This window comes from Trichoderma gamsii, assembly GCF_001481775.2.
Source record: "Trichoderma gamsii strain T6085 chromosome Unknown Scaffold_81.2, whole genome shotgun sequence".
In the NCBI taxonomy this organism is placed as follows: Eukaryota; Fungi; Ascomycota; class Sordariomycetes; order Hypocreales; family Hypocreaceae; genus Trichoderma; species Trichoderma gamsii.
In genome coordinates this window covers 20,407-42,265 of record NW_020171418.1, presented here as the reverse complement: position 1 = coordinate 42,265, position 21,859 = coordinate 20,407, and the positions used below count along the sequence as shown (strand labels likewise).

Genomic DNA, 21,859 nt, shown 5'->3' with positions numbered 1-21,859 from the left:
GAGACTCTCTAGTTTAATTAGGACGCTGAGAACTATGCTGTCTTCCTTAACCAGCCAGTGGGCGAGAGTCCTGCACAGCGCAATAGACATGTAATATTATCATAGCAAAAGCTAATACTATGTATTACTCCTTATGGGCCACGATATTTATCGTGAGCGGGATCACCTCTTGAATCTCCCGTGTGGACCTCCCCCCTAAGAAGTATTAGGAAAGGATTAGGAACCCGTGCTCTGCCCTACCTATAACAGTTTTGTTTTTCCATTATACAATCTGCAACCTTTATTAAGCTATAAATAGCGTGCTGTACTGTAGCTAAGAAAGAATAAAACTCGGAAGTGAGGAAGTGTCTATGACACCTTAAGAGCTAAGGTCTAATCATTAAATTACTCTTACTTAGAGTTAAGAATACATACCTGGTACATGAATATATGTATAAATATCCTTATAAATGACAGTTCTGGGCAGGCAGCGTACGAAAATTTCGCTCGATTGGCGGCGTACGCCTCCAGTGGAGAAATTGGACCCAGTGGTGCTGAAAATAATATTGCCCCATAACATCCCAGACGTATAGTCATAATGCTGTGCCTGCTATTTATTGAGCGTCAGTTGTGAAGGATGCACACTTTACGTTTAACTGTTTTTAGTGCCGTAGGCGGAATAATATTTGATGCGACAAGTTCTATAAGCATAGCTACATCGGTGCCTCTCCTAGGGCTTTCCATTCTAAATGGTGCATTAATCCCTATTTTCGTTGTTTTAGCCTTGACGATATTATTCACAATATCTGAGACGCCATTTATGGAGACAGGGAGAGGATGCAAGGCCCAGGTTGGCACGTTTGAACACCAGGGGCGCATTGCCACGTAGATTAGCCGTGAATAAATTTCCAGAAGCCTTGTCTTTGCCGCCAAGTTTATCAAGATATTTCTATTTGTTTTATAGTAGGTGGGCCTTTGGTGTTATAAGAATGTAATCGTCACAAAGTAAGCATCCGTAGCGCTCCGTCTACAGCAGACACGGGGTTCCCGCGAGACTAGGACTAGGTCGAATTCAGTGGGGCCGAGGAAATAGTTTTTTTGAAGGAGCTGAGACAATAAGGTGGGCGGCGAAGGAAGGTTAGAAGGTTGACGCTTATGAAAAAATGATATATGACCCATGGCGTGGTTGTAGGATCTTTCACGTAACCACTGTTACAAAAGCGCGGGATGAGAGGAAAAGACAAGAAGCTGAACAGGCCCACGAGAAGAGCCGAAAGGTTGCACGTCTAAAAGCAGAAAAACTGGGCAACAGAGGATTCAATGATCATGACGGGGAAGGCAACGAAGACGACATGATTCAGGATGATCCAGTCATCTTCCTATTCAAAGATCTTGAGGGAACTCCGGAAAAGGAAGTTCCCGCCGCAGAAGTTGAGCAATTCGCATCAAAGTACTATCGAAAAGATGGAATGAGTATCTACGACGTGATAGATCGCGAGCTGCAACCCTCTCATTGTTATGAAGATGTTATGAACGATAAGACCAAGACGGTCGTAATACATTCGAGACTACTCGAAGCCAAAGGGGCTCTCAAACGTCCATGGTCGGAGACAGACACCTGACGGAAAACTTGGCAGAGTGAACCAGAACTCTGGTTCATGTTTCCCTGGCCATAATTTTTCCTCTAACGATTACCCACGGGCGACGCGTGTACAAAAGCAGTAGTGACGCTTAGAGTATGCGCCCACGGCCTGAGTGGATTGTTTGGGCCTGTTCTCCGCCTGACCATTCAGTTCTAATGGTGTGAGTGGAAATTCAATCCGCCGTCGTTATAGGCCAAATCAGAGAGAGTGATTAGCTCTAAGTCAGCATCCTGAGCCTTGCCAAATCTGCCAAGTTGATGCGGCACAGTCCGGCACAGTCCCTAAAATTAGATGAATGATTAAAGTGCATAAATATTACTTCCGACACTTTGGAGGGTTGCGTTGCAGCTGTAACCTCGGAGTTACTAATTTTAGGACTACCGCCACCACAGGTTGGTCTTACACAAGCCAAGGCGCGATCAGTAACTCTGGCATTCCGCGTGGTGATATAAGGAACAAGGCCCGGACTCGCAAATTTCCTCCGCCACAGGAGCAGCATTCATCTTTAGGAAGAAGCAAAAACCAAATGATCTCTATTCACTTTCTACTCGGATCCTTCGGGACCGCATTGGCCTGCTCTTTTACTCCCCATGTCCACCTCGGGGTTCAGAGGAGTGCGGGTGTGAATACGACATTTACAATTCCCTTGTTAGACGACCAATGCTTACCCCTTCGCAAGCGAATGCTAAGTGGTGGTATGTGAAAATCTATTAAGAGATGGAGAGACAAGCTAACAGGAGAAACTGGCCAACATGTTCCATCCGCTGGCGTCAGGGCTTGGTTCGCCTCGAAGATCTTCTTCGATTCCACAGGATCCCCACTCACTGGTGCTGATCTTGTCTTCGCTCTGAACGCCATCTACCCTGGAGGCCTTTTCGCTGCACCGTTCACTCCACCAGCAGGATTAGGTTACCTTGACGCCCAAGCCGTCTTTGATAGCGTCGTCTGTGAAATGATTGCCCCCGGAGGAGCTACATTTTCGCTTGGTGGGCCCTTTCCGGATGAGGTCGTGTTTGCTGGTGGGAGGCCAATCTGGGTCGAGTCCTATGGCTGCTATATTGCTCCAATAGCGACAGAATTTTGAGATATTCTGAAGCCCACTAGTCGTTGAAGTAGTTATGCTTAAGGACTTCTCGTCTCCAATTCAAGCGACTCATTTCGAGATTTGATAATAAGTTGTTGTTTCTAACTCAAGCGACCTGAAGGAGATTTCCCGCATCGCGAATAGTTAAGTATGGATCGACGAGATTATTCTTGAGATGGATGAAAAAAGGAAAGAAAAGAAAGAAAAGAAAAGACTCTTTAGGAGATTAGGTTGCAAGGAAGGAAAGACACCTATCCTTTAAGGTCAAACCACTGCACGCCGAACCTTGTCCGCAACATCAACAATGCGTGCGACTCAGGGGTCCGTCACAGAAGACCTGAGCTGGGGAATGGCAAGAAGTTTGAGTGTTCTGGAGACAACTGGTCCACTTCCCCAGATTCTTGTGACTGCCGAACCTTATTTCCCCCGCACCTTGTCTAGGAGACCCAAACGCCAGATGAGCATCCAGTAAGAATGGGGAATGACTCATGCTTGCCGCCGCGTGGGACATCGACCTTTCTCGACTTGTCGTCGGACCGACCAAAAGCCCTTTTTCACAGTGATCGACTTCCTCGGAGCGACGCTCAACCAATCACCACCCTCCTCCACAGAGCTTTTGGGCGATGTCGGATCGACAAGCACTCCTCTGCTTGCGGGGGTTTGTGTTTGTGGGGGCGACGGCCCACACCAACCCTTGCGTGTGTGAACTTCGCGTCTTGTGCTTCGACAAAAGCCGGTATGGTCTGGTTTCCTAGATTCTGCATCCCGTGGTATGCCTTGGGGAGTAAGCTATCGGGTCAGTGGGAATCATACTTTTGAGTTTTGCAGTCACCGCACTAGCCCTTTCGGGATTTCACGGTCATAGCTCCAGCCAGCCAGCATTTAGTGGTCATCACGCTAAACTGAGTCTTAGAATTTCACGGTCACAGTACTAGCCTATAAGGATCTCGCGGTCAGCTCAGGGGCAAGCTCATTTCATGTAGTTGCTGGAACTTGCACACAGCCTGACTCAATCACCGTCTTACTATATCTTTCCCGCTATACCCGACATATAAAAAAAGCGTGGGCGACCTCGCAAACAGTATGCGAGAGGAGAAAGCAAGGCAAGATATCATCGCTAAATGCGCTCGAAAACAGCTTTAGACCTCTAAATCAACGCATGGAGATATCCGATTTCAAGTCTACAACGCCTAACCAATAGGAGCTTTGCAACCTTCATCCTCGCAGCAAAATCGTTCCTAGTTAACAAGCTGCCTCGATATTCTTGAAGATGTCGCTACCAGGGGGGCTTTCATCACATCCCCCCGATCGAGTTCCACTCTCACGGGGGGGTGCGTTAAATTGGAAATGTTTCAGCAATTGGGAAATACCTCTAGATATTAGCCTTATACTAAGAAAATAAAGTACTTTCTTGGCAGCTACAGTATAAATACATTTCTTTCATACAGTATACCTTTCTGACCAATGTTATTATACTATCTGCTTAGTAAATTTTTGGCAACTTTTTTCCCAATTGCTGACCCCCTTTCCAATTTAACGCACCCCCCGTGAGAGTGGAACTCGATCGAGGGGATGTGATGAAAGCCCCCCTAGTAGCTTATCAGGTCCACTTGAGACACCTCTCCCATCGACCTCAGATCGCAATATAAGCGACACCCTGGAGGCCTTAAACCGACTGCGTTCACTACTGATAGAAGGGGCTATGGTCGCATCGCCGTATTCGCAGCATTTCTACAATACGGCAAAGCCGCGCGGGGAAAGCGAGATCGTAACTCATCATGCACGACTAAATAGGCCTGATTCTACCTCGGATTCTTTTTTTAGGTCAAGCAGCGCGGGTGAAAAATTTTTTTTTTTTTTTACGGCGGGGTAGAATTTAATTTCAGCAATGTTAGCAGTGTTTAGAGAGCGAGAGAGGGAGAGCGAGAAAGAGCAATCTTAGAGCAATTTTGGGCGTGTTTCTGACGATAAAAGTCGGGGCAGAGATCTAGGCACGGTGATTGGCTTAAAAGTCAAGTGCGGCGCACTTCCGTTTTTTGGGGTCAGCTGATCTTCATCTACCTTAGGTTTTAAACAGTTGAGATATCATCAATGTAGGAGACAGCAGCGAGCAAGGAGCTGGCATACAGACAGACAGGCGGAACAGGTTTAGATCCGAAAATTTAGATTTCCTATAGTATAGATGAACATTTTATCCCATTCATGAGAGTTGGCTCTAGTATCAACTATTCTCACACGTTTAGGTCACCGACTCTACGGAGAAGTTTCCTTACTAGTACAAGATGAACTACTCTCCTAAGTCGTTTTACACCTCGGGCAGTACAGGGAAATGCATAAACTGGAGCGTCAACCTCGCCAGGCTCATTACACGACGTCCATCCCTTACCTCCCCGAATCATATCCATCATGAACTTCGGTGTAACATACTGTTTGGTGACGCTATTATTGTAATGATGCGATTTTACACCTTTGAAAACATCTATACAGGTATAGGAGTTTAGAAACTTGATTAGAAGGACGCTCAACTCTGACTGGTAACAATGATTTAACTTTCATTAGTCTCCTAACTGGTTGTCATGATTTGTGTGTGCTTCTCTTCGAGCATTGTGATTTGTACATCGGTAAGATTGCTAGAATTGCGCAGGAAGTCAAACAGAAAGATGAAGTCGTCCAACCTCTGAGCCATCTCGCTCGACAGGTCGGTGGGAGCATGTAAGATGACATCGGCAAGTGCATTTGTAATCTCGAATAATTTCTTCAGAATTCCTGAGCCATGCCGCTCGATGCTTTGCCTGCCAAGTTCAGCAACAACATGGCGTAGCTGTTTGGAGAGGCGCGCGGGAAACTGCAGGGACATTGCGCTCTCCTGAGTTGCTCCAGTCTCGGAGGCTAAGACGCAGTTGGAAATTGCCAATTGCCACAACAGCATAAGCAGCCACTGCCGAGTTATTACGATGTCTGCTCTTTGCAGATTAGTGAGACATGCGCCAGCGGTGAATAAATCTCGACTTGACGTGGGGCTTGATGCTGATGGTGACATGAAATCCTGGCTTGGCAGGCTCATGTCGTTGGTCTGGTGAATGTCTGATTCAATCCGATAGGCATCATCCAAATACTGCATCTTCTCCTCAATCCAAGCCGCTGAGACATGTGAGGAGGTAGAGGAGTTGCCATAGCTCAGCCATACCTGCATAAAGTCGTGATCCAGCACGCAGAATAGCTTAATAAGATAGTACCACCCTACATGGACGTTGATGGATACCGTGGGATCATGGCCAGACAGTGATATATTCTCCGGCAGCGGGCTTAGCGTTGTCGGATAATATGCTACCACCATGAGGAATCGCTCATGAATGAAGGCTTCCCAATACAAGCGGATGAGTCTTGACCGTTCCGATGGAGGGAGATGAGTGCCGTTCGAGTATCGGTGGGATCCGTCCTCAGCAACCAGGCGATCAACCTCAAGCAGCTGAATCATGGCAATGGCTTCTCGTAAGATGAGAAAGGCTTCGGGGTACTTTCCATCGGCCATCGCACAGATTTCAACGAAGATGGCAGACATGACTAGGCGTGCTGTCAAGAGGGGCTCGATCCTTGACGGAAGCTTGCTCATACAGTCCGCGATGACAGCGTTCCGTGCCTTTAAAGCCAGACCAATAAGTTGGCGTATGCGCGCGGAGTGCACAGGATCGGACTGCCAGTTTTCAGTCGTAAGATTCAACGTCACGGCAGCGTATGCGTAAACCAAGGCGTTATCGACACCATGTCCTGGCTGATGCATTACGTCGATGGATTGCAAGATCTCAGAGGGCAGGATGATGGGGTTCACATCGTAGACATAGAGTCTGTAGTCGTCGATCAATGCTCTAAAGAAGTCCGCCGAGAATGAGTCGCATTCGATGTTGGGGGGATATATCGTTGAAGCTACGTCCTGGCTCCCAGCAGTACGAATTGGCTCGTCATTGATGCGAGAATATCCATATTCCGCAGCCGGCTGGAGTCGGTGAGTGGTGGTGGATGCTTGTGTCGGGGCTGAAGAGTCTTTAAGACGCGAGATGACTGAGCCTCGCGCAATCCCAACACGCGACGTGTCTTTCGTTTTCGTTGGGTAAGCACATTTCAGGTCCAAGTGACTGCATTGGCGACAACGGTCGGGGTAACCGTTACACTTCACCCTGCGGAGTCGACAGCTCTCACAAGCGCGCCGAGTGCGCCCAGCCATGGACCGTCTTTGTTTGTGAGCACTACACGAGTCCTGGGGGATGAAGATCCAAGTCATGTCCCGATATTGCGGGTGGATGCATTGACGATGCAGAGGTCAGGTCGGGGCAGGTAAGGAGACGAGTGACGTTGCTGGTCGTACTCTTACCAGCTTTCGTTTTGCCTTTTTGCATATTGCGGGGTAAATATGCAGCACTTGCATAAGACGGTAAAGTTCCGCTTAGCTTTCAAGGGCGGTTTTGGTACGTGCTTACTTCGTACTGTAGTGCCGCATTGGCCGAATGGCAACTGCAATTACGTGGCGTTGAGTTCAGACAGTTCAAGCCACTTACGAGGAGAACAAAACCACGGCATTTCGCATCCACCGGGAAAACAGAGGGTCTCACCACGATGCCTGTGCCTGCCAAGTCAAACTCACCGAGTACCGGAGTTTGAGGTGTCTTGAAAGTCACCTTACAGCGCAAGGTGACTTCTAATGCAAGAGAAGAACAAGTGTTGATGGCCATTTTCTCTACGGAATGAAGATATAGCGAGCTTCGAGATCGTAAACAGTCACAAAAGGCTAGCCTTGAAATTGATAACAAACGCGACGTGTAGAAACCGAATTGTTATGCATCGCTATCGTAAAACTTGTATATAATCAGGATATACCGATCCATAGTTCCTATGGGCACATGTCGCCCATCTTTGAGAGCTACTGGGTTACTCTACCAGTCTATATGCAAGCTCCAGCGAGTGTTCAAATTTTAGTCGAGCGACTTGTGTACACTCTCGACGTGTTCCGTGGCCACCTTTTTGTCAAGAACCTCTGGGTTCAGCTCATCGACAGAAGCCGAAGCAAACTTTCTCGCAGGAGTCTTAGCCTCAAAGAGCACATCCAGTTCAGCAAAGGTGCGACCCATGGGTTCTGGCAGTCTGAAGTATGCCCAAACCATGGTCAAGAAGCAGGTACCCGCCCAGAAGAAGCCCGCCTTTGCACCCCAGTTCCAAGCTGTCGGGTTCAACATGTTAGGCGTGATGATAGTGGCCACAATACTGATCAGGTTGTAGAAGTTCCTTGCCAGGACCACGGACTTGGTACGGAGGCGATTGGATGGGAGCTCCGAGACCAACGTGTAGCAGACTGGTCCCACGGTGCAGTCATAGATGAAGGTATAAACCAAGAGAAGCGACCCAATGGCCCACTGGGCACCGACATTAGACTTGCCAGCAAGAGAAGTAAAACCAATTGCCAACAACGCAACAGTCATGCTGGCTTGGCCGACAAGGTAGATGGTGCGGCGGCCAGCACGGCTCATAAGGAACCAGGAGCACACAGTGCCGACACCGCCCAGACAGAACTGTCCGATGGTCATGGTGAAGGCATTGCTGACGGCAAGGCCTGCCTGCTGGTAGAAGTAACTCGAATAACCCATCAAAGGTGATCCAGACAAGACCTGAATCGCCCAGCACATGCAAACAATCTCGGTTCGGCGGAGATCGATGCCCTTGAAGCAATCGAAATACGTTGTGCCCTCAGAGACGGCCTTGTTGTGTTCATCGGTGTAGATGATCATGGCTACCGTTTCCTCAATGTTATGCGCAGCATCGGCATCGCGGGTGCACAGACGAGCGAGGGAGCGCTTGGCGTCTTCGATGCGTCCATGTCGTACCAGCCACCAGGGCGACTCGGGGATGAAGAAGATTCCAACGAAAAGCGGGACGGGCCAGAACCTGCGTCGCAAGTTGTTAGTGTACAGTGTCTTGCAGACCAGGCATGTCATGTGCTGTCGTGACTTACCATTGGAGGGCGACGGGAATCTTGTAACCCCAGACGTCATGACGATTGACGAGACCACGCAGGATACCCGAGGCAATAATCTGGCCAATGACCCAGCAAAGGTTGACATAGGTGGTGAGGTAGGCTCTGAGTTGGGTCGGAACCACTTCAGCAGCGTATGTGCAGGCGAGGGACTGGAAGCAGCCAAATGGCATACCAAGCAGAATCTGCCCGCACATGAACATGGCAATGTTATAGGCGAAAAAGGGGATGAAGATCAGTCCAGCAATCATGACCAGTCCTCCCATCATAGTCTTTCGATATCCGATCCGATCAGCGACGTAGCCGCTCACGAAGAGACCAATGATTTGTCCAACAAGTGAACCCATTGTGAGAGCCGTCTGCCACGCGGCTGTAAGTTCATAAGTCCCGTCCTGCTGGAGGGTTCCGAATCTTTGGGTAAAGGAGGGATATCCAATGAGACTGCCCAAGAGAATCAAGTCGAAGCCTTCCATGATAATGGCTGTGGATAGCACGACGGACCAGAAAACACCCTTGCGGTACGTTTTCAAGGACTTGAGAAAGCCCATCTCGTGTTCTCGCTGCGTAGCTTTGGCAGCATCTTGAATGTTGACGAATGCGGCGTCGTTGACAGCGTTGACTGTCTCGACGTCCACCATAGACTGTTTGATGGTGGACATCTTGTCCGTTGTCCTGGAGCAATAGGCCCAGGCTTAGGCAATGAGGGTTGCAATTCGATGATGAGATGAGAGAGGAGAAGTGATTTGCTTGCTGATGAGGTAGGTAGAGATGAGATGGAGCTCGTCATATATATAGATTTGAGACAGGTGTAGCAAGTATTGAAGTGGTTGACGTCGAACGATGTGGTTAAGTCTGGGCTTCGGTCGTCCAAGACCATGCTCAACGATCTCGGTCCGACGTTGTGCCAATGAGATTGCACGACGAAGGTGGTCCACTGGCTACCTTAGACATAACCTGGGGGATCACTAAGGTCTGGGGCATTGGGGCATTGGGGCGATATTTTCTTCCCCAGACTATTCCCCAGACCAAACGGGCGTTCCTTCTACTACTAACCCCGGCCCCGGCGTTTGCCGACAAAGATGAAGTCGTTCCCAAGAAGATTCGCGCAAGAGAAGGAGTTTGACGGGGAGAAGAAGGATAATCCGAGAGCTGCCTCGACTCGAAACTACACGGAGGAATGAAAAGGCGCACCCTGTATAGAGCAGAGTATAAGCTTTCTGTCAATCATGTGGTCCAAGTCAATGAATCTGCCCACTGGCCATAGACTTGTTCAGGGTGACAAGCTCAAGGTCGTGGATATGGGCATGGGCCCAACAAGGATCAGCAGGAGTGAGCGAGAAACTTGGACGAAGTCGAATCGAGAGTTTCAGCACGACTCTGGGCAATCTGGGTAAGGGCATAAGGGTGCTTCCCCTACTCGGCGAAAAAGTGATATATGAGGGGAAACGGTTCCGCTATCAGATTGTACCTCATCTCAACTACATATCTGCAGCCTTTTGGCTGGTATCTCCGGTAGACATCACACAGCTCGCCACTCGTTGGTGGCGCATCTGGGCAATTCTAGAGCGTACCTGTACACTCGCTAGTGTTGGTGATTGTAGAATAAGCGTAGAACTAGCTGCCGAATTTCACTCTCGGACACGAGGCCTCGGGGCCAAGGCGGGGGATCATCTGGGGACATGACTTGGAAGCGATCCGAGAAGAGCAGGTTGCGGCTTTGATGCTTCCCATACCACGGACATGAACGAACTTAGTGCGGGGGTGTCCGCGTCCCGTACGGAGCCGAGTACATTGCAGAGGACCGTAATGAGGCAGGTGTTTAAGAGGCGGGCAGTCCTGGGATGGTAATAGGTGGCTGTCCCCGCAACTAGTTCGCGCCACCGAACTAGCGAGAGAATGATCATGTGTCTCACTGGCTCATCCCCAGTTGCCCAGCAAATCTCTTGCTCCTCATCTCGGACCGACCGCAGTCTCTCCAAAATCCGTGCATGGCTCCAGAACTCGGAGCGAGTTGGGCCCAATCATAAATGCGCCGGTGATCGACAAACTCGGAGCGAGCAGTAGCCAATTGAAGGCTGAGCTTTGATGAACGAAGCATGCATCATGACCATGAGATTGGAGCCTTGTATGAAGCAGTCGAGGATAAAGGAACAAGGCGTCGAGGCCCTCCATTGAAGTCGACCTGCTCATTCCTCCATCAAACCCTGTTTCTTGCTTCCCTAATTTCACACATCTCGCCAAACCTTTTTGCAATCACATCTTTCACATCCTTCACATTTTCAAGCCGCCATGTCTCCCAGCGCCGAGTCAATTGGTAGGGTGGACTCCCAACCCACCGAGCACAGGTGGTGGAAGGAGGGCGTGATATACCAAGTCTACCCAGCAAGCTTCATGGATGCAAATGGCGACGGTCTAGGTGACATCCGTGGCATCATCTCGAAGCTGGACTACATCAAGTCGCTCGGGGCCACCACTGTTTGGATCTGCCCGCACTACGACAGCCCTCAAATCGATCTAGGGTACGACATTGCAGACTACGAGTCTGTGTACCCTCCATATGGAACCCTCAAGGATATGGACGACCTCATCGCAGGCTGCCATGCCCGTGGCTTAAGGATCATTGTCGACCTGGTTATTAATCACACCTCAGATCAGCATAAGTGGTTTAAGGAGTCTCGCTCATCTAAAGATAGTCTAAAGCGAGACTGGTATATCTGGCGGCCAGCCAAGTACGACGCTCAAGGAAACCGACAGCCACCAAACAACTGGCGCTCAAATTTCAGTACCGCCGCTTGGACCTGGGATGAGCACACCCAAGAGTACTACCTCCATCTATTCTGCCCCGAGCAGCCCGACCTGAACTGGGAGAATCCCGAGACTCGCAAAGCCATCTATGCTACCGCCATCGAGTTCTGGTTGAAACGTGGCGTGGACGGCTTCCGCGTGGATACTGTCAACATGTATAGCAAGCCAGAAGGACTCCCTGACGCCCCCATCCTGAATCCCGACGCAGAACATCAGGTGGCTGCTAGCCTGTACTGCAATGGGCCCCGAATGTCAGAATACCTCTCAGAGATGAACCACGTAATGTCTCCGTACGACACGATGACGGTGGGCGAATGCCCAGCTACCCCCGATCGAAACCGAGTCATACAATACGTCTCAGCTGCTTCCAAGCAATTGAACATGGTGTTCCAGTTTGATGTTGTGGATGTTGGGCAAGGCAAGGAGACCAAATACAACACCGTTCCCTTCAACTGGAAATTGCCCGAACTCAAGCAGGCTATCAACAGCAGCCAGAGCCTCATCGTTGGCGCCGACGCATGGACAACATCCTTCATGGAGAACCACGATCAGGCAAGATCCATCAGCAGATTCGCGTCCGACGCCCCCGAGTTCCGTGTCCAGTCAGGCAAGATGCTCGCCATGCTCAACGCGACATTGTCAGGAACGCTTTTCATCTACCAGGGACAAGAGATTGGGATGATCAACATGCCCGAGAGCTGGCCCGTCTCGGAGTACAAGGATGTAGAGTCGAGCAACTTTTATAACTCGGTTGCACGTGCGACAAACAACGACCCCAAAGCCCTGGCAAAGGCAAAGGCGGCTATTCAGCACCTCTCCCGAGATCACGCCCGATATCCCATGTGCTGGGACTCAACACCTCAGGGAGGGTACTCTTCCAACACAGAAACTTGGATGCGTGTGCACGACCTTGCAGGCGAGATCAACGTCGCACAGCAAGAAAGCGACCCGAACAGCGTCCTGGCTTTCTGGAGATTGATGTTGCAGATGCGCAAACAACACGCAGCAGCTCTGGTGCACGGATACTACGAGATTATCGATTTTGAAGATGAGATGGTCTTCTCCTACTGGAAGAAGGGAAGAGGTGAAACGGCCTTGGTAGTACTGAATTTCACCTCGCAAGAGCAGCCGTGGACCATGCCACCCAGCTGGCAAAAGTTGGGACTAGAATTAGTTGTATCTACCCAGGGAAAGACAAAGGATGTACCTGATGCTCTTCAGGCTTTTGAGGGCCGAGTGTATATCAAAAATCACTAAATAGAGTGAGATAGATATAGATAACTAGATGGAACCGGTTTCCGTCCTCTTGAGCATCATCATGAACGCTGCACGAATGCATGATTTCATGGGAGTAACATGTACAGCTGCAGATCAGTTTGGAGCTGAATGCAGTCAGAAATCTTATGGCTTCCCCTCATTCCGTGAACAGCTGAAGGTGTCGCACACTATAACAGTCTAAATTGTCCTACATTCACTGTGGGGCCTCACTTTTGGGTGCTTGGCCGATTTAGATTGTTCGACAGAAGGAGTCGAAGTGGTGTGTGTATACCACGCATGGATGGTCAGATGTATACTTTTCGATTGTGAACATGGGCATGAAAAATGATGACAAATGTGCGTGCATCACAATAATTGACATATGCAAGCCTCCAGGTCGGCAACTATGTTCACTTTTCTCGAACATGATGGTTGAATCATTGATCATTGGCTGCGGACAAACGGACGAACTCTACGGAGCCTGGGATCAGCTTTCAAAAAGGAGCCTGGTCATTGAAAAGTATCGCCAGATTGGGATGCAAGGTTCCAGAGCTACCACCACCCGTGTAGATCAATGTCTGCCCAGTGCCTGTGGCTGGCTGATATCTCACTCGCTGGTGGCAGCTTCAGAGGCTATTTGGTGTTCTTGAGATGAGAGGCTCCTGGCCCTGCAGTTGCCATCCACCAGGGCACCGTTATTCTCCCTGTGCAATTTGTTATCCTCCCTGTATGATATCCACATTAGGAAGTGATCGCTGTACAGGGCGGATAACAAAACCTACAGTGAGAATAAGGGTGCCCGGCTTCCTGTCCACTTTTATGGGTACATTTGGGTGTCCATAATCGAGCAGAGCCGAAAAATGGCCCAGGGTGAAGAGGAACAAAACTAAACGCAAGGACACCTCGGCCTTTGCAATTGCTGGTGGCCCCCCCAACCTCGGGCTTCTCTCCGACAGCAGAACACAGGACTCACAACTCATATTCATATGATTTGGTTGCATTGAGAAAGTCCACCTAAGTCAAAAAGTGCCGAATGCTTGTTTGGAATGGATCTTGCACTTTCCAGGGTGGCTGTGCATCAGAAGAATGAGAAAGTGTACCAAAACATCGAGGGCATAGATTATGTTTCGTCAACTCATCCGAACAAGCTCATTCTTAGATTCGATCTGGCCCCGTCAGGAGACTATTTAAAGACGATAAGCACAAAGTCTAGCGAATGATGCACAGCTATCATATGAGAATAAGCCAGCCAGTTTGTAAGGCTGTAAGCTATCTTAATTTCACCCACTTTTGAGAGCGTGGTTTCAAGTTGGCAAGTCACCGTTGATGTAAGGCAGTTGAGAATCAATTTGATCTAGCTTTTCAAATCAGCACTGATGCCAGCAAACCTTTCTTCTTTTACACATTACTCTACATCGTTGGAATATTTAGGAGGACCCAATCCACACCCGTCCTTCATATGCCCTGAGGTTACCCTCAACTAAATCGCCGTAAGTGCTTAGATACCCGCCTTTCTCAGCGCCTTCAATTGAGGGCGGGCCTTGGACGGGTTGCTCTGCGCCCGAGAAATTCAACGCCACAATAGCCTTTCTTCTAGCGCTGTGCTTCTCGTAGATGAGCACATTCAAATCTTTGTCTTGTACTGCCTTGTAGATGCCGTGCACAAGGAGATCGGCGTGCTCTTTCCGGAAGCGCAGCATCTTTTTCCAGAAGGACCGGACAGAGTTCTCGTCCGAGAGTTGGTTCTCGACATTGACGAGCGCATAGTTGTCATGAACTCTCATCCATGGCTTCTCGCCGTTTGTGAAGCCAGCATTGGGGGACGCGTCCCAGCTCATAGGAATGCGACTGTGATCTCGAGCCAGGCATTGCAGCCCAGCAAACGCGCGGGCCAGAGCCTTTGGGTCTCCTCCGGTTTTGGCCTTGACACCTTCGTAGAAGTCGATGCTTGCGACGTCCTTGTATTCCTCCATAGACCACTCCTTTGGAGCGTTGGTCACCCCTATCTCCTGGCCTTGATAGATGAGAATTGTGCCAGATAAGGTCGCCTGGAACATGGCCAGAAGCTTTGCGCTCCTCACGCGGGACTCGTCGGTGAGGTCGCTGCCCCAACGTGATACGGACCTCGGCTGGTCATGGTTCTCGAGGTAAGTCGTGACCCAGCCATCTGAATCTGCCAAAATCCCCTGAATAGAAGCAACAGCTGATGCCACAGCGGGCAGCGTCAAGGCATCCTCTGGCCCAATATTATACTTGTTTGCAACATCCGGGCCAAAGCCAACATTGACAAGATCGAACTGGATAGCCATATCGAGCTGTTTGGCCGCGGCTGAGACATACTTCCGCACGTTGCTAGTGGGACCTAGCTCGCCCATCGTCATTGTAGCGCCATACTGGGCGAAGATGGCGTTCATTTCGCCCAAGAACTCGTGGATTCGAGGGCCGTTGGATACTTGCCCCTCGGGAAATTGATACTCGGACGTTGGGTCCGTGAAGGGGGCATCGGGCAGCCCAGGAACCTTGCTGTACAAGTTGACCGTGTCAACTCGGAAGCCATCGACACCCTTTCGAAGCCAAAAGTGCATCGACGTCTCGTATATAGCTTTACGAGTCTCTTCGTTCTCCCAGTTCAAGTCAGGCTGTTCACGAGCGAACAGATGGAGGTAATACTCTTGACTTCCCTCGTCCCACTCCCAGGCAGAGCCGCCGAAATGACTACTCCAGTTGTTGGGAGGCCTGCGGTTGCCCTGGGCGTCGTGTCGAGCGGGACGCCAGATGTACCAGTCGCGCTTAGGGCTGTCTTTGGATGAGCGTGACTCCTTGAACCAAGCATGCTCGTCCGAGGTGTGGTTGATGACCAGATCGAGCAATAGCTTCATCCCGCGCTCGTGGCAAGCGACAATAATAGCGTCCATGTCCTCAACAGTTCCGTAAGGGGGATAGACATTCTCATAGTCCGAGATATCATAGCCCATGTCCTTCTGGGGGCTGTTGTACATGGGACAAATCCAAATTGCGTCTGCCCCAGTATCTTTGATGTAATCGATGCGAGATAAGACACCCGGTAGATCGCCGATGCCGTCTCCATTTGAGTCTTGAAAGCTGGCGGGATATACTTGGTAGATACTGGCTTCCTTCCACCACGGATGCGTGCTTCCAGCCATGGTCGATATATTGAGGTCTGGCATTAAGCGAGAAGACTTGGTGTTTGTGCAAATGGGGCTCGACAAAGGTATTGTAGGTATGGAACAATCAGGAAGTGCTAATAGGAAAGTAAAGGCTTTGGAAGCTTCGGATGAGAGCAATCGTTCTGAGGATCATGTCGAGATTCTCGCCGTCTTTATAGCACTCAACGCAACAACTGGCACCCTCAGTGGGAGTCAATGCTGCCTTTCAGGAACCAGGGACCCCATATGTCGGCCCGGGGCAGAGCTAAATATGCGCATGACCATCGCTCAGAACTTGGGCACAGACTGTGATTGGATTGTGCATACTAGTCTAGGTGCCAGGGACGTTCGTCTTTTTGGCACGCCAGATTGCAAATAGCGCCGGAAACATCTTGATGTCCAACCCCGCAAACCCCGCAACTCGAGGCCCGTTTCTCTAGTGGTAGAATTATTGGAGCTGATCTGGTATTTTCCGAATCAGATTAGCTCCAGGTGACAAAAGCCCGCTCCATAAATCGGCCCGACAAGTGGGCATCCGGAGCACACAGCTAGGTCTGCCATGGATTGATCCGCTATACCAAGTTAGCAGCGAGAAGTCAACAGTGTTTGTCAGACAAAGGACTCAAGGTGTGCGCAATAAGGTCTTGGCTTCTCAAAACTAAGGATGGCTGCAGTCGATCCTGAGTCTTTTCCCTTACAAACCTTGTCCAGGATCATATTGGATCCCTCCTTACTTTCCTGACGTACCCGGAATGTCGTCTCAGCAACGCAGATCTCGCGCTTGTAATGAGTGCCGGCGTCGTAAGGTCCGCTGTCCCGGCCATCAACCCTGCCATCGATGCGAGAAACAGGGCTTACCATGCACCTACCAAAATGCCCTTACCGCTGCTGCTAGTCGTTCACGTCTTGGAGCCGCCGCCCGAGGCACCAGGATCGCGTCATCTCGAGAACCGTCCCAAGAGAAGCCTTCTACATCAACATCACAATCGCCCACGCTGTTTCCTCCTGTCCTGAGAAGTAGTTCTCTCGGAGCGTCTGAATTTTCAGTACCCTTGGAACCCGAGGCCTTCAACAGCATGATCCTTGAGTTCATGGATTATATGTACCCCGTGTGTCCCATCCTGGAAGAGGATGAGCTTCGTGCCAACATCCGCCAGATGCATGTTGACAATGATGCGGCGGCATTGGTCTATGCATTTTCCGGCATGGGATTCTTCATTAGGCAGTTGTCCAAGCCATGGCAGCCTGACTGCTACAGACAGACAGCAGAGATGGTGGCCCTCGCTCTCGACCACCATCGCCCTCTCAGGTTTGGTTCTGAACCAAAGTTGAACCGGATCATTGGCTGTATATTTATACAGATGTGCCTACTAGTCACCCGCCGGCTAGACATGGCATTCTTCTACCTTCGAGAGGCCATTTCCCTTATGCTCATGCGTAGTCTTGACGACTTTCTGGGAGAGCGGGAGGTCAATCCTCTTGAACGGGGACACCGCGAGCGTATTTACTGGGTGTGCTTCATTCATGAACGAGTCCTGGCACTTGAAGGTTCAACGACCGTTTGTCTCGACCCCTTACCGTCCCTGCCAGATGTGGCAGACGCAGCTCAAGACTCTGTTGAGCGGGGCTTCAATCACATAATCGAGACTTATGCCGTTGTCGACAAAGACTTTGTCAGATTCTGGACAGGGGACCGGTCTTTGATGACAGCCAAATGGATCCAGGCCAAACACGAGCAGTTAGCTGGCCCGTCTGGGGAGCTCGAAATTACCATGCTTCTTCCTATACAGCAAGTTGACTTGATCATCTCGCGTCAGTGGCTACGAACTGTAACCTGGCAGATGGCAATGTCTAAAATGCTGCTATCCTCCCAAACCGGTCAGCCTGAGGGCCTTTCGCTGTTCATGCCCCTACGACTCTCAAAGCAGCTCAAAGTATGCCTAGCCGCACTGTCCCATCACAGCATTGCAGTTTACAATGTTGGACTCGTCCCCAAACTTTTTGAGATCACCACCACTGTTGCCGATCTGGTCTTGGCGTTGCCACCGAGAGACTGCGCCGAAGAAATCCGATCGAGGATACAAGATCTCTTACTCACGAAGCAGTTCTTGTTGGGCCTCGTTCATGTTAAGCCAAACAATCGCAAAATCCTCCAGGAAAAGATGGGTGATATTATCAATCGCCTCTACGGTGACTCAAGGCTAGCTTGAGGTTCTCCAAGGAGAGTTATTGGCCAGGGTAAAAGCGGATAAGAGAGCATTCGAGATGCATAGGAATGCCTTCAATATCTGAGCTGACACGCAATTGTGGACTTTCTTGTTTCGGTGATACACAGCCTTGGGAGTGTATTGGAGCAGAACTTACTAGGGCGGTATGAGATTCGACAGAATATCAAAATCTAGATCCTCGCCTTGAAATAATCTTAATGGAAGAACTGTTATCGAAGACGTTAAAGAACTCTCAGATGCAATAGAGAATTTGTTACCATGGGAGCATGCACTGTGAGGTCTACCACCACGCAGAAGCACACCACTAGAGATGCGGCTGAGAAAAGAATCGTTACAAACAGTTACCCGTCGAATTAAGAACTCTAAGGCCTGAATAATGAAGAAGGAACAAACGCCCGAACCATCCTCTGCGGGTTGTCTAGACGGCCCGATAGTCAATGTTTCAAATCTTTGTTTCTCAATAATAACTCGTGTCTTCTGTGGCTAATTTTCAATGTAGGTCGAGTAACCAAAGCCCAGCGAAGCATAGTGTGTGCTATGATGCAAGATACAAAGGGGTTGGATATAGAGTTGAACCCTAACCAAGAAGAACACTCATTATGGAGCCATTTAGGGTCAGGATTAGGCCAATGTCGGGTGGGACTTAGTGAAATTCAGACAAGCCATCAAAAGTGGTTCAATTATATATTGCAGACTAACGACAATGATGCATGCGCCAAAAAGAAGGCAGATGATGGCAATAGTAGTAATAAATATATTCCAAAAGACTATACTCTTTTATCTCATTATCTCCCTCTTTTATTCTCAATCAAATGGTCAATTCAATGACAAAAGAAGATGGCCGGGCAGTAGGTCATAAGGTAGCTGTCCCAGGTTCATTAATACCCTTGTTAGGTGGCGGAGGGAATGGACTAATATTGTGACGATCGAGGTTATTCCTGGTTTAGATAAGCCTTGGTCGAAGGGGCTTGTCTGCAGGATGCATCGGAGCGTTGATCTAAGCAATAGGCGCAAGGTAACCTGTCACGTCTGATAATAGTGAATCGAGTAGATTCAGGTAATCAAGTTGTATTGATAGCTATTGTCTAAGAGAGTGAACATTACCTGTTCCTATATACTATATGTCTATATAAGTGATCGTAGTGACCGATGTTCGGTCGTGTCGGTTCCTGCTCGAACTGATCGAGGCTCGATCTGTTCGGTCGGTTCTTTATTGGCTATCTGGTCCTGGCTTCATCCGCTCTGGACCCACTTAGTGTCATGCGGCGGCCAGGTCCCAGGTCGTGACAATTCGTCCTCAGCAAAATTGATTATTATCCTTTTCTCTTACATAATTCTTTTTTTCTTGAAATGCATTACTAAATCTATTTATTCCTTGAATAAATTTTCCTCTTTTAATATAATGATTTTACAAACCATTTGATCAAATAAAGCTATAAACTATTTATCCTATAAAGATTTTCTATTTGAAGCCTGAGTCAGGTATTTTGACAGTCCCAGTGGGACAGATCTCGGCCCGTTCCTCTGCCCCTGAAAACAAGGGACAAATTCAGGCTTTTTGGCTGGGTGTGTGTTTTCCCCTCTAATAAATTATAACTCTCCTTTCCTTTGTTTTACTTAAATATATTATACTTATAATTTTACTTTCTTTCCTATTTCTCTTGCTTTATTTACTCTTTAACTTTTACTTGATATTTATGAACCTTAATTACCTTATGCCTCTTTTATCAGCCCTTACCTTCCTTATATTCTTAACTTTCCTTAATCTTATTATTTTAATTTTCATATATGTCACGACCCAAGTCTAACAGAACGGTCACGTGAGGCGTTACGGGTATCCCCACTAATTTCTAACCAATAAGGTCTTGGAGCGCTGGTGCGACAGCGCCTCCCTGCGAACATGCAAACATGCGAACATGCAGACCCCGTAACCACGTAGTATATAGACCAACCCAATTCCCTCATTAGATATCTAGCCTAGCTCTTCAGCTATCAATCACAACTGGTTACTGCAATTACTATTATACATCACCTAACGTAACACTATGACCCGCTCATCGTGTAAGCTCTGACCTGCCTGCCAACATAAACCAATCACGACCCCGGTTTATCCCTTGGGAATACCCGTTTCGTTACACTCAGCTGAGTATGGAAATATAATAGAGTGGTTGTCTGCGTAAGGCTCTGTATCCCCCCAGTTAATAGTTCCATCCTCATTACAATAAAATCCCTGACCGATCAGCTCCGTCTTAAAAACCTTACCCATCTCTATATTCATATACGAGATTGCCGCCTCCTCTGGGTGCTGAAGAAGGTACTCGAGTGAGGTGCTAAGCATCGACGCCGGTAGGACCTCCTATAGTACTGAGTTCCACTTAGGGTTTAGGTTCAGGCTCATCTTCGAGTTATATCTACTGAAATCAGTAGCACATATAAGCTTAATATTATTGTTATTGCTTCTGCAGCTGTTGTTATCGTTATTATTTTCGTGAAGCTCGACCGTATTCCATCTTTGAGTTGTATACCAATCTGAATAACACTTTGGCCATAGAGAAGGGCCAGGAAGCATAATAGAGGTTAAGAAGATTGCATCACCGCATAGCAAGCCGCTACAAATCCCTGCTGTCCCTCTAGCTGAGGCACAATCCAGCTTATACATCCATCTCTAGTAACAAAGGAAATTCGGCAGGAATGCTATCGGCAGGAATGCCATCGGCAGTTTCATTATGCCAATCCGCTTTATATTGGCTCTTGTCCATAGCGAATGATAAGAGAAGTAACCAAAGCGTAATAGTTTCTCTTCCCATTCCCTGGTCCCAATATCTCAAGGGATATTGATATCGGAGCAAGAGCTTATCTAGACCATCTCCTGCTAATAAGATAGTATGCCCTTTCGATATCATCGCCTTAATTCATCCCTCATATTCAGGAATGTCCCTATAAATGTTAAGGTATCGGCAGAGAGTTGTGCCCGGTAGTTGCCATCTCAATCCAGTGACAGATAAGAAGACGGATGCGTCGGTTGCTGAGATACGGTGCAAGATCGATTTTAAGATAGGGTATAGTGCTATGCATGATGACCAAAGCTGGCACAAATGTCGGTTGGGGTTAGAGTCCATTTCTTATTCCTAGGAAATTTTTAGAGGAGAAGAGGATATGCGAGCTCGAGCGCTGATTAGTTCCAAGCTGTAAATTGGAAGGCTTGTAATATGACCTAGACTGTTCCTATAAGTATCTAGAAAGTTCCCGAACAAAAATGGCATTAATTGGGGTGAGAGCATCAACCAGCAATGGATACTGATAATAGTGCGCGTTCGGCGGAATTCCCGGCGCATGTATTGCTTTTGTTCCTATTTCTCATGAGCCTTTATTCATCCTGGCCTTCTATTGGCTATTTGCGACCGTGATTAGCAGAAAAGTAGCTATGTGGAATCGTGAACCAGAGGGGATTGCTTAAAATAGAAACCCGATTGTGAAAGGAACCAATGGGAAAGCCCCTATAGTTGGACTCCGGCTTATCGCAGGATAACGAAGCTGAGCTGCTGGCGAGATCTAGCAAGGGTGATAGAAGAAGAATTGGGAAGGCGAGACGGTTTATCAATAATGGATGGTCGATATAGGGGCCCCGGGGGGGGGGGGGGGGGGGTTCACCCCCAGGGGGGTTTACGTACTAA

General features: G+C 48.8%; 8 protein-coding genes across 8 annotated transcripts; 5 read left to right on the top strand and 3 right to left on the bottom strand.

Moving 5' to 3' along the window:
- Nucleotides 1-1,142: 1,142 nt before the first annotated feature.
- Nucleotides 1,143-1,601, top strand: TGAM01_v210982 (hypothetical protein; the record flags this gene model as incomplete). Its single annotated transcript, XM_018810735.1, has 1 exon — nucleotides 1,143-1,601. The coding sequence occupies one exon, from the start codon at nucleotides 1,143-1,145 to the stop codon at nucleotides 1,599-1,601; it is 459 nt and encodes a 152-aa protein (XP_018656044.1).
- Nucleotides 1,602-2,148: 547 nt separating this feature from the next.
- On the top strand, nucleotides 2,149-2,706 carry TGAM01_v210981 (hypothetical protein; the record flags this gene model as incomplete). The annotated part of the gene is made up of 2 exons (XM_018810736.1): nucleotides 2,149-2,317; nucleotides 2,360-2,706. The coding sequence occupies 2 exons, from the start codon at nucleotides 2,149-2,151 to the stop codon at nucleotides 2,704-2,706; spliced, it is 516 nt and encodes a 171-aa protein (XP_018656045.1).
- A 772-nt stretch (nucleotides 2,707-3,478) lies between these two features.
- On the top strand, nucleotides 3,479-3,907 carry TGAM01_v210980 (hypothetical protein; the record flags this gene model as incomplete). The annotated part of the gene is made up of 2 exons (XM_024550944.1): nucleotides 3,479-3,502; nucleotides 3,620-3,907. 2 exons carry the CDS (start codon nucleotides 3,479-3,481, stop codon nucleotides 3,905-3,907), a joined length of 312 nt encoding a protein of 103 aa, XP_024404313.1.
- Nucleotides 3,908-5,269: 1,362 nt separating this feature from the next.
- On the bottom strand, nucleotides 5,270-6,928 carry TGAM01_v210979 (hypothetical protein; the record flags this gene model as incomplete). The annotated part of the gene is made up of 1 exon (XM_018810737.2): nucleotides 5,270-6,928. The coding sequence occupies one exon, from the start codon at nucleotides 6,926-6,928 to the stop codon at nucleotides 5,270-5,272; it is 1,659 nt and encodes a 552-aa protein (XP_018656046.2).
- Nucleotides 6,929-7,673: 745 nt separating this feature from the next.
- Nucleotides 7,674-9,387, bottom strand: TGAM01_v210978 (general alpha-glucoside permease; the record flags this gene model as incomplete). The annotated part of the gene is made up of 2 exons (XM_018810738.1): nucleotides 7,674-8,640; nucleotides 8,708-9,387. The coding sequence occupies 2 exons, from the start codon at nucleotides 9,385-9,387 to the stop codon at nucleotides 7,674-7,676; spliced, it is 1,647 nt and encodes a 548-aa protein (XP_018656047.1).
- A 1,630-nt stretch (nucleotides 9,388-11,017) lies between these two features.
- Nucleotides 11,018-12,790, top strand: TGAM01_v210977 (glucan 1,6-alpha-glucosidase; the record flags this gene model as incomplete). The annotated part of the gene is made up of 1 exon (XM_018810739.2): nucleotides 11,018-12,790. One exon carries the CDS (start codon nucleotides 11,018-11,020, stop codon nucleotides 12,788-12,790), a length of 1,773 nt encoding a protein of 590 aa, XP_018656048.2.
- A 1,427-nt stretch (nucleotides 12,791-14,217) lies between these two features.
- On the bottom strand, nucleotides 14,218-15,954 carry TGAM01_v210976 (alpha-glucosidase; the record flags this gene model as incomplete). The annotated part of the gene is made up of 1 exon (XM_018810740.1): nucleotides 14,218-15,954. The coding sequence occupies one exon, from the start codon at nucleotides 15,952-15,954 to the stop codon at nucleotides 14,218-14,220; it is 1,737 nt and encodes a 578-aa protein (XP_018656049.1).
- A 755-nt stretch (nucleotides 15,955-16,709) lies between these two features.
- TGAM01_v210975 (hypothetical protein) lies at nucleotides 16,710-18,167 on the top strand (the record flags this gene model as incomplete). The annotated part of the gene is made up of 1 exon (XM_018810741.1): nucleotides 16,710-18,167. One exon carries the CDS (start codon nucleotides 16,710-16,712, stop codon nucleotides 18,165-18,167), a length of 1,458 nt encoding a protein of 485 aa, XP_018656050.1.
- Nucleotides 18,168-21,859: the final 3,692 nt, after the last annotated feature.